This window comes from Equus asinus, chromosome 7 (assembly GCF_041296235.1).
Source record: "Equus asinus isolate D_3611 breed Donkey chromosome 7, EquAss-T2T_v2, whole genome shotgun sequence".
In the NCBI taxonomy this organism is placed as follows: domain Eukaryota; kingdom Metazoa; phylum Chordata; class Mammalia; order Perissodactyla; family Equidae; genus Equus; species Equus asinus.
Window position 1 is genome coordinate 37,829,037 of NC_091796.1, and position 12,036 is coordinate 37,841,072.

At 37.1% G+C, this 12,036-nt stretch overlaps 1 protein-coding gene and 1 pseudogene across 2 annotated transcripts in view; one reads left to right on the top strand and one right to left on the bottom strand.

Moving 5' to 3' along the window:
* Positions 1 to 1,913: 1,913 nt before the first annotated feature.
* LOC123287520 (U6 spliceosomal RNA) lies at positions 1,914 to 2,011 on the bottom strand (annotated as a pseudogene).
* Positions 2,012 to 4,127: 2,116 nt separating this feature from the next.
* The window catches only part of RPRD1A (regulation of nuclear pre-mRNA domain containing 1A), an 87,755-nt gene continuing 79,846 nt past the window's right edge, over positions 4,128 to 12,036 (top strand). For both annotated transcript variants that reach the window (XM_014829292.3, XM_014829291.3), the window contains exon 1: positions 4,128 to 4,463. In XM_014829292.3, coding sequence (XP_014684778.1) covers positions 4,313 to 4,463 — 151 coding nt within the window. In that variant the 5' untranslated portion in view covers positions 4,128 to 4,312. The remainder of the gene's footprint in view (positions 4,464 to 12,036) is intronic.

Here is a 12,036-nt window from a genome sequence, read left to right on the forward strand (position 1 = left end):
AGACCAAACAGCTTTCCCTGATTTATTATATTTGGTACCATTATCAGAAGAGAGAAGAGTAGAATACTCTGTTGAGGATTAATTTAGGATTATCCTGAGAGTATTAAAAAAAATCTCCAGGACCTTTAATTTAGTTCATAAAATATATTATACATGCCATCAGTTGACAAGAATTTTGAAACGTAGAAACCTATAAGTAAAATCTTTTGTGGCTTATTATCGTACAGTCTTTGTACATGAACATTAGTATGCTTCTTTTAACCTGAGAAGTACAACATCATCGAAACATATGCATCTTAATAGTTTACCTATACATAATTTAACTTAGAAAGACTGAAACTTTTTAGCTTGTAAATTTTCTTTTATCCTAAGCTTGGTAAACATAAGAGCCCTCACAGCAAATTTGGGTCAATTAAAATTTGAAGAATGTGAAATAAACCTAATTATTCTTATTAGGCTTCCATTTTTGTACTGAGGTAAAATGCACATAACATAGAATTAAGCATTTTAAAGTGTACAATTTAGTGGCATTTGTACATCTATGATGTGTTGCAAGCATCATATCTATCTAGTTCCAAAACATTTTCAGCACCTCGGAAGAAAATTCCAATTAAATAGTCACTCCCCATCTCTCCCTCCCCATCTCCCCAAGCAATCACTTTCTGTCTCTGGATTTACCTATTCTGGATATTTCTTATAAATAGAATCATAAAATATGTGATCTTTTGTATCTGGCATCTTTCACCTAGCATAATGCTTTTAAGGTTCCTCTATCTTCTAGCATGTATTACTGTTTCATTCCTTTTTATGGATGAATAGTATGTCACACTGTTTTGATTACTGTAGCTTTGTAGTAGGTTTTGAAATCAGGAACTGTGAGTTCTCCAACTTTGCTTTTCTTTTTCAAGATTACTTTGGTTGTTCAGTGTCCCTTGCAATTCCACATGAATTTTAGGATCAGCTTTTCCATTTCTGCACAAAAGGCCATTGGGATCTTAATATGGATTGCATTGCATCTGAAGATTGCTTTGGGTAGTATTGCCATATTAATGATATTAAGTCTTCCAACCCGTGAACAAGGTATATCTTTCCATTTATTTAGGGCTTCTTTGATTTCTTTCAACAATATTTTGTAGTTTTCAGTGTATTTTTAAAAATCTCATTGGTTAAATTTATTCCTAAGTATTTTATTTTTTTGATATTATGGATTATTTTCCTAATTTCATTTTCAAATTATTCATTGCTAGTGTATCAAAATACAAGTGACTTTTGTATTCAATCTGGTATCTTGTAATTTTGCCAAATTATTTTATTAGCTCTAATAGTTTCTTTGTGGATTCCTTAGGATTTTCTCTATATAAGATCATGTCTCCTGCAAATACACATAATTTTACTGCCTCCTTTCCAATTTGGATAACTTATATTTCTTTTTCTTGATTAATTGTTATGACTAGAACTTCCAGGATAATGCTGAACAGAAGTGGCAAAAGTACATATCCTTGTCTTGTTCCTAATCTTAGGGGGAAAGCTTTCAGTCTTTATAATTGAGTGTGATGTTAGCTGTGCGGTTTTCCATACATGTCTTTTATTAAACTAAGAAAGTGCCCTTCTGGGGCCGTCCCTGTGGCTGAGTGATTAAGTTCACATTGCGCTGCAGTGGCCCAGGGTTTTGCCCATTCTGATCCCGGGTGCGGACATGGCACCGCTCGTCAGGCCACGTTGAGGTGGTGACCCACATGCCACAACTAGAAGGACCTGCAACTAAGATATACAACTATGTACTGGGGGGATTTGGGGAGACGAAGCAGAAAAAAAATAAAAAGATTAGCCACAGTTGTTAGCTCAGGTGCCAATCTTAAAAAAAAAAAAGTGCCCTTCTATTCCTACTTTGATGTTTGTTTGTTTGTTTGTTTGTAAATATGGAATCCTTCACGAATTTGCATGTCATCCTTGCATAGGGACCATGCTAATCTTCTCTGTATCGTTCCAATTTTTTTTTTAGTATATGTACTGATGAAGTGAGCACAACTTTTTTTTTAATCATGAAAGGGTGCTGGATTTTGTCAAAATTTTTTTTTGCACCAACTGAGACAGTTGTGTGTGTTTTTTCTTTGTTCTATTAATATAGCGTATTATATGGATTGATTTTTGTATTTGAACCACCCTTGCATTCCTGGGATAAATCCCACTTGGTCATGATGTATAATCCTCTTAATAAGATGCTGGGTTTAGTTTGCTAGAATTTTGTAAAGAATTTTTACATCCATATTCATAAGCAATATTGGTCTATAGTCTTTTCTTGTGGTAGCCTTCCTTTTTAAGTTGAAGGAGCACGTGTTTTTGTTACTTGGTGGCCATTCTGGGAAAGCCAAAGACAGTTTATGGGAAAAATGCATAATTCTGAATTTGAAGTCTGAATTTGGGAAGACAAAATCAAGAAGTATAGTCAGAGGACACAGATATGGAAATAATTCATAATTATCTAAGGGCATAAACAGCTACAATCACTATTTTGAAAACACAGAAATAAGTAACAATGTCAATAAATATAGATCTAACAGCCTGATATGGAAAACCATGGTACACTCATGTACAGAATACTGTGGGAGTCCAGAGGAAGAGCAGCCAAATAAGACTGAGTACCAAGGAAAACAGGAGAATTGTTACTTTGGCTGAGTCACTGAGAGTAAAATCTAGTTGGAGACAGAATATATATATAAAATTATAAATAGCGTAGACTAGTAGTAAGTGCTAAATAAGGCATCCAAGTCAGTAAATGACACAGGAAGGAACTTCTTGCATGCATTGGACCAGTTGGGAAAGAAAAGAAAGTGGAATTTAAGGTGGTTTTTAAGTTCGGGTAGAACTGAGAAACAGAAGAAGGGAGTGGGAAGAGTTGGAACCTCAGGTGAAGACATCATTTGGTAGATGATATGTAGCAATTTTTTGTGGCTGCAGGGTTCAAGGAAGGGAATAGTGCTGAAGATACACTTAGGTCTTGGAAGACAGGTTAAACTCAGACTAAGTTAAGGTTAAAAACTAGACTAAGAGGATTGGATAAACAAAAGAATGTGCAATGGAAAAAGAAAGGAACATAAAGACAGGAATAGATATCGGAGTGAGAGGAAGAGAAAGGAGAGTTACCTCACCTCTGAGGTGTCTGACCCTCAAGCTGTAGTGACATTAAAAATGGGAAATATAAACTGTACTTATAATCAAACAAATAAATATATTTAATGCCTGCCTGGTGCAAAGTTCTTGAACAGTGCTTCTTAAAAGATGGCTTAGGAATTCCTGTGATTTCTTACGTATCTTTTTTGAAATTTCTTGTACTGATATTTAGACTGACGGTGTACATATTTTTATTTCCTTTGTTAACTCTCATAATTAAGAAACGTATAATGTTAAAATGTGCTAGATTAATTATGAGATTTCTGAAGTTAATTTTTAATCATGTAAGTAATACATTAATATGTTCTTGTAAAAATGAAAACAATACAGACACAGCTTAAGGGCTCCAATTCTGATCCTCTCCCTGACACCAGTCTTAATATAGTGTGTATTCTTCCAGAGCTTTTGTCATGCATTTACCAAGTTATGAATTCATATAAAATATACACTTAAATGCTATACTGTACTTCTCCTTTTGCAACTTAAAAAAAACCCAAATCCACAATATCTTGGATTTGTTCATCTTTTAAACTGCTGCATGTATTCTGCAATATGGATGTATCACAATTAATTTAGCCATTTACCTGCTGTGAACGTCCTAACTTCTCAATGTTACTGCCCTGCACAGAACAACTAGCATACAGTTCCTTACGCAAACATGCTGGTGTTTCACTATCATTGACAGCAATTAGTGAAACTGCAGAGTCACAGGGAAGGTGTATTTTAAAATGTAATAGTCTTTCAAAGTGGCTGTACCAATTTTCACGCCTATGTCGACGTTTTGAATCACTCCTCTCTTGCCAGAGAGTTTTCCCCCAGTAGGGTTCTAGGCCCAACAACCGTTTCCCGCCGGGCGCCAGAGCCCGGCCCAGACACACCCGCGTCCGCCTCCCTTGCGTTAGTTTCGGCACCGCCCCTTCCGCTCGGGGGACCCGCCTCCCGGCCCCGCTTCTTCCGGGGGCGGGGCGTTGGCCGGCCGTGACGTCACTGCAGGCCGGACGCCATCTTGCTTGGCCAGTCTTGGATGTAGCAGCAGCAGTGGGGAAGGGTGGGGTGAGGGGGCGAGGCCGCGGCGAGGGCGGCGAAACTCTCCTCCCCTTGGCCCCACCGCGTGGAACGGCGTGAACGCGGTGTCGGAGGGATGTCCGCCTTCTCTGAGGCGGCGCTGGAGAAGAAGCTGTCGGAGTTGAGCAACTCGCAGCAGAGCGTGCAGACCTTGTCCCTGTGGCTCATCCACCACCGCAAGCACTCGCGGCCCATCGTCACAGTGTGGGAGCGGGAGCTGCGTAAAGGTGAGTCGCCCGCGCCTCTCGGCTGCTCCCCGCCACCCGGCCTGTTCCCTAGCGCCCCTAAGACCCACCCCCACCACGCGCCTCGGGAGCCTCACTCCTCTGCTATCCCAGCTCCCCGCTGCCTGGTATCCTCCTACCTGGCGCCCCCGGCCTCCTGGCGTTGGTGGTCCGCGGGGTAGGAGGAGCCGTGTGCACTGCGCTTCCTGCAAAGTCGGCGCTTAGTAGATAATGTAGAATAAAGGAATGGAAGATTTAAAAAAAACACTTCTATTGATTTAACGCAGAAACAGTAGCCAGGGGCTCAGGACTCTGCACCTAATTAGAGCCAGAAATTCAGGCAATTTTTTTTTCATTCCGTAGATTATAATGGAGGATGGAGAGGGAAAGGGTAGAGACGTGGAAAGGAAAAGATTGGTGTGGGTTTACCTCCATCATTTCTATAACACATCAACTCGATCTTGTAATTGTAAGATTAATAGAGGAATCAGAGCTTTAGAACTGGGGAGTCTAAAAGAAGCTGCGTGATGCAATGGAAAGAACCCTGAATTTGTAGATTTTAGAAGACCTGGATTGGGCAAATTGCTTAATTTCCAGATTGCATTTTCCTCACCTGAAAATGAGGGAGTTCGAGTAAGTGATTTAAGGTCCTTTCTTGCTGTGTGATTATATGCCTCTAGGGCAGCGTCTTTATTTTGCAAAACATTCGATTGTGCTCCTGTAAATGATGTTAACTTTTTTGAGCAGTAATTTGCTGTCACTAAAATATCCAGAATCATTTCACTTCTGCAAATCAGCTTTATCTGTAAGAACTGATTGTATGTTAGTGAGACTGAAAATAAAGAAATTTCATTTGCTTAGTCTGGGTTTGTACCTTAATTCATTGGATAGAGAGAGTGGGCACTCTTCATTGTTGTTTTAGACATCCTGATGTATCGATATAATGGTTATTTACTAATTAGGGGCTTTAACAAACTGTTATTATTCAAAGTAGGTGCTTGTTTACTGACCCATGTAAAAGCTATATAACGTATTAATATGAGAGCCAAAATGTAGCATTGGCTATGTAGAATGGAGACAAACTGTCCTTTTCTTATGTATTTGCTTGTGGTTGATCACTTAGAAGAAATGGATTTAGAGCCTCCTTTTTCAGTTCATATGTAAGTGTATATGTATTGGCTCTCAAAGAGGAATTCGTCTTCTGTGAGTGGCCAAAAAGGTTTGAGAAAGAGATATAAACGTCTGCAAAATAGCTGTGAACTTTGAGAAGGCAGGAATTATCTTTGCTTCTAGACCTTACTAGATTTCAAAATCAGCAACAGATTCATACTTTTTTTGGAAAGAGCGTTTAGAAACACATATAATCAATAAAGGATTGATACCCGGACTATCTTAAGAACCTCCACAAATGAATAGAAAAATGGCAATACTGTTAAACGTATTTCACATGAGAGGAAACTTGAAAGGCTAATAAATTATAATTAATCTTACTAATTAGGAAAAAAAAACCAATGAGGTACCACTTTATACCTTTTAGTCTGCAAAATTGAAAAGTATGACAATACTAAGAATTGGTGAAGATGAAGAGAAACAGGAGCTCTCTTACACTGCTGGTTGGAGTGTAAGAAGATCGACTTAGCAACCTCTGATGGAGTTGAAGGTATATATCCGTTGACCTAGCAGTTCTTCCAGGAATATTTCGAGAAACTAGTACCTCTGCTCAAGGAATTATGTTTATTGCAGCCTCTTAATGACAAAATTAGAAACAGTTTGAACATCTCATTGGTTAGAATTTGGACAAATATATTGTGATACAGTTGTGCTGAATAAAATATATTGTGACACAGTCATGTGCTGCATAATGATATTTCAGTCAGTAATGGACTACGTATATGATGATGGTCCATAAGATTAGTCCCATATAGTCTAGGTGTGTAGTAGACTATACCATCTAGGTTTTCTGTAAGTACACTGTGATGTTCACAGAGTGATGAAGTCATCTAACGACACGTTTCTCAGAACATATCCCTGTGGTTAAGGTAGGCATGACTATTCATACAATATAATAATGTCCAGCAGCTTTCACGAGTGAACTAGAGCTACATGAAACAACACAACTGAATTAAAAAGCAGCAAGCAAAATGCTGAGCTAAGAAAGCAAGGTACAGACCAATATACTATTTGGTAAAGTTTTAAAACACACGAAACAATAATATTGTTTACAGATAACCTGTGATTACAGTTGAAATGTCCATAGTAATGATTAACACCATATTCCGAGGGAGAGAGGAAATGAAAGTGGATCTGTGTTATCTTATATTTCATATATTTTTTTAAAAAAATTGATACAAATGTGACAAAATGATGAGATGTGCTATTCGATGGGTTTGGGGTTTCCATATGTTTAAGTGCTTCATAATTAGAAGAAATTAAAGGCATATACATAAATTAGGAGGAGGGTGGTGTTGGGTGATGATAGTAATGGTAGTAATAATGGTAGTGATGATCATGCTCCTGCTCCAATTGTCACTTTGGTCTGGGATTAAATTCTGCCAGGGGTTTCCCTTTTCTTGACACATGACTTTGCGTTTGTAAGGCATAGCCTTTGTGTCCCCCCTCTCTGCAGTTTTGCTCATCAACTTGAGAATCTTCTGTCTTATGTATCATAATGATAATGATAGTAATTTACTGAGCACCAGGCATTGTGTTAGCCGTCTTCCTATGAGATCTTGAATCTTCACATTACCTCTGCAAAATAAGTATTTATGAAAAGAATTGATCAAATTTGAAATAGAGAAATCAAGAAATAAACTAAGGAAAATTGAACGTTCTGTATTGTGAGGCATTCTTTACTTTCTTGAAGAGTTTAAAGAAGATGAAAATGTGACAGTAGGAAAAATAACTGTTCAAAATATAAGGATGTAGGTGTAGGTAAAATGATGTGTCAGACTTGTTTATCATTCAGTTCTGAAGATTTCCTCTCTTTTTCTACCTTTCTTTGTCTTCTTTAAAGACGGAGAACTTCTGTTTGGAGGGATATACCCCAAGGCCTTTGTGAAGACCAAAGTAGCTATAATTTCCTTAATAAATGCAATAGAGTATAACCAAAAACATAAGTGACCATTTTATTGTTGTTTTCTAATGGCTTTATTGAGAAATAATTAACATACCATACAGTTCACCCATTTAAAGTGTACAGTTCAGTGGTTTTAGGTATATCATATAGTTGTAAAACCATCACCATAAACAACTTTAGAATGTTGTCATCACCCGAAAAGTAACTCCAAGCCTGTTAGCCACCATTCCCCAATCCCCCACCCCTGGCATCAACCCATAAATTAAAGATAATTTACTTTATCTCTATAGATTTGCCTATTCTTAGTATTTTGTTAAATGGAATCATGTGATATGTGGTCTTTTGTGATGGGCTTCCTTTGGTTAGCATAATGTTTTCCAGGCTTATCCATGTTGTAGCATCTATCAGTACTTCATTCTTTTGTGTGGCCAAATAGTCCATTGTATGAATTTATCTGTTCATCAGTTGATAGACATTTAGGTTGTTTCCATTTTTTGACTATTATGAATAATGCTGCTGTGAACATTTGTGTACAAGTTTTTGTGTGGATGTGTTTTCATTTTCCTTGGCTATATATCTAAGAGTAGAATTGCTAGGTCATATAAGAACTCTGCATTTAACCTTTTGAGGAACTGATAGACTTCTCCACAGTTACATCATTAGACATTCCTAACAGCAATGTGTGAGGATCCAATGTGTCTACATCTGTGTCAACACTTGTTATTATCTTTTTGAGTATAGCCACCTAATTGGGTGTAAAATGGTATCTCATGGTGGTTTTGATTTGCATGTCCTTGATGACTAATGATGTTTAGCATATTCTCATATGCTGCTTGACCATTTGTATGTCATCTTTGGAGAAATGTCTATTCAAATCCTTGCCCATTTTTAAATTGGGTTATCTTTTTATTATCAGATTGTAAGTGTTCTTTATGTATTGTAGATGTGAGTCCCTTATCAGAACCATGATTTGCAAATATTTTGTCCCATTCAGTAAGTTGTCTTTTCATTTTCTTAATAGTGTCTTTTTTTTTTTTTAAGATTTTATTCTTCCTTTTTCTCCCCAAAGCCCCCCGGTACATAGTTGTGTATTTTTAGTTGTGGGTTCTTCTAGTTGTGGCATGTGGGATGCTGCCCCAGCGTGGCTTCATGAGCAGTGCCATGTCCGCGCCCAGGATCCGAACTGGCAAAACCCTGGGCCACTGCAGTGGAGCACAAGAACTTAACCACTTGGCCATAGGGCTGGCCCCAATAGTGTCTTTTGAAGGTGATTGTTTTAAACTCTAAATGACTCAGTACTGGACTAAATTATAGAACTATTAATATACACTCTTAGTTAAATTATATGTTACATTCATTGCTGTAGAAATACTGACCATGAATGTACCAGAATTTACAAAAAAACCCACATTTTGGCTCTTTTCTACACACAAACACAACAGCAAAAACATCTCTGCAAGAGTTGTAGAAAACAAGAGAGGAAGAAGTTCTTTGCAGTTGATTAGAGTCATTGCCTTCACTAGTCTAGTTAATTGACTTCTTTACATCAACCTTTTGTATGTTATTCATACTTGAGTCTTAAAAAAATCTTAATTTCCTCAGCCCTTTAGAGTGTATTAATTCACCCTGTATTTATTATCTTCCATGTGTCAGGCATTGGATATTCCAGTGATAGAGAAAACAGAACTTTTGTATGTCAAATATATTTCAATTAAAAAAAGAAAAAAAGAAAGTTTGTCCCTGTCCTCATAGAATTTGTAGTCTCATGGGGAGGGCAAACAATAAACAAGAAAATTGTAAATATAAATTCTGTATTAAGCCCATTAGGTAGTTAAGATGTTGAGGGAAATCATCTCTGTAAGGTGGCCTTTGGTAAAAGTCCTCTCTGAGCTAGCTATTCCATAAGCAAGGAGGGGGCATTCAGCCACTGGGAGTATGTGAAGGTGCTGAGGCGAGAAATAGCTTGGGATGTGAAGAACCAAACCTGGGAATGTTCAGCCCTTGAATGCTTGTTACTGTTTTTCCCAAAATTGGCAACAATTAAAATATTAGATTATTTAAAGTTTAGCTTTTCCTTCTATATGTAATCATTTGTTAAAATCAGTACTTTGTTATCAATAAACTGTATTAGAAATCTTTCAGGAACCAATTATCACTTTATATTGTATTATGGATTGGGGGGTTATGGGTTGGTTATGAAGTAGATAATGGGTTCCTTTACGTGATTGTTTTCTTTTTTCAATTTTTAGCCTCCATAACCCCAGCAAATTGCCTTTCATGAAAGTTCTTAAATATGTTGAATTAATATTTAAGTTCATGAATACGGCTTTAGATTTCTAAGAGGTGCTAAAATAAGTACTGTGTATTCTTAGAGGCTGTAATTTATTTGGCTTTAGAAAATAGAAAAGGCAAAGAACACTTTTCGTTTGCTTTAAAAAGATGTAGCAATATAAATCCTGAAAATGAAGAGATCCTATTTTGAATTGACAATTCAGTGGCTTTTATATTGTCTGATACTGTTATTTGTTTCTGTTTTAGAGTTAGAATTGAATGAGTAAGTTAGTGTTTATATTTTGTAAGTTCTTACACTTAAAAGGATTTGATGTTCTCAAACTGCATGAGTTTTATGAACTCCCAGGTAGTCATCAGCCAGCTTCCACAGTTACATTCTTTGTCAACAATATAAAAAAAGTTAATTTCTTAAAATATCATCAAATATCCAGCCAGTATTTGTTTCCTTGACTGTCTCACTTTTTTTTTTTTTGAGATTGGCACCTAAGCTAACATCTGTTGCCAGTCTTTTTATTTATTTTTATTTTTTTTCTTCTTTTTCTCCCCAAAGCCCCCCAGTACATAGTTGTGTTTCTAGTTGTACATCCTTCTGCTTGTGCTGTGTGGGACGCTGCCTCAGCATGGCCTGGTGAGTGGTGCCATGTCCACGCCCGGCATCTGAACCACTGAAACCCTGGGCTACCAAAGCAGAGCGTGAGAACTTAACCACTTGGCCACTGGGCTGGCCCCTTGCATTTTTTTTTTTTAACCGTTTGTTTGAATCAGGATCCGAGTAAAGTTCATTCATTGCATTTGATTATTATATTCCTTAAGTCCATTACATCTATAGATTCTCTCTGTCTTTTATTTTAAATTTATTCTTTGGAAAAGCCAAATTGATTGTACCATGGAAATTCTCACAGGGTAGACCACGGATTCTCACTGTATGATTTAAGGATTCCTTTACTCTCTTAAAAATTATTAAGGACCCCAGATCTTTCATTTATGTGGGTTAGATCTATTGGTAGTTATATTAGAAATTAAAACATTTAAAAATATTTAGTAACTATTTATTTTAAAATAATACTAAATCAGTTTCATGTTAACATGAAATAACATTTTTAATGAAAAATAACTTTTCTAAAAATGTTAGAGAAAAAAGTGATTGTTTTACATGTTTATATCTGTCTTAATTGAAGACAGCTGGATTCTTGTGTCTGCCTCTGCATTTAGTCTTGCTGTATTATGTATCACATGACCTCTGGAATATACCACTGTACACGTCTAAGAGAACGAGTGTGAAAAAGGCAAATAATGTCTTAGTATTATGTGAAAATAGTTCTTCATGAACCATGTGAAAGGTTCTTGAGGACCCTCTGGGATCCACAGACCATATATTGAGAACTAGATCATTTCCTATAAATTGGTAATTAGAGCAAGAGGCTAGGGCACATTGCTTTGCCTTAAGCAGACATCTTCCTTCCAAAATATTAATTCCTACTCAATGTGAATTTAAACTGAATTTATGAAATTTCCCTTTGGCCTATAATGTAATTTTCTTTAGATTCTCTTTCCTGTGACACATAAAGAGTTTTAAAAAAACTATTGATTTGGGGCTGGCCCCGTGGCCGAGTGGTTAAGTTCGCACGCTCCACTGCAGGCGGCCCAGTGTTTCGTTGGTTCGAATCCTGGGCGCGGACATGGCACTGCTTGTCAAGCCACGCTGAGGCAGCGTCCCATGTGCCGCAACTAGAAGGACCCACAATGAAGAATCTACAACTATGTACCTGGGGGCTTTGGGGAGAAAAAAGAAAAAATAAAATCTTTAAAAAAAAAAAAAAAACTATTGATTTGATACTGTTTTTGCTGCTGCAAAACTTAATTTAAGAAAATTACTCTTAAATTTCTAATAAAAATAAAGGTGTGCTCCTACATAAACATAATACGATAATCCATAATTTTATAGGTGTATTTTTGAATAACTTTTTTTTTTTTAAAGATTGGCACCTGAGCTAACATCTGTTGCCAATCTTTTTTTTTTTTTTCCCTTCTTCTCCCTGAAGCCCCCCCAGTACATAGTTGTACGTTGTAGTTGTGATACTTCTGGGTGTGCTGTGTGGGATGCCACCTCAGCGTGGCCTGATGACTGGTCCATGCCCAGGATCCAACCGGTGAAACCCTGGGCCACTGAAGCAGAGTGGGCAAACTTAACTACTTGGCCTGGGACAG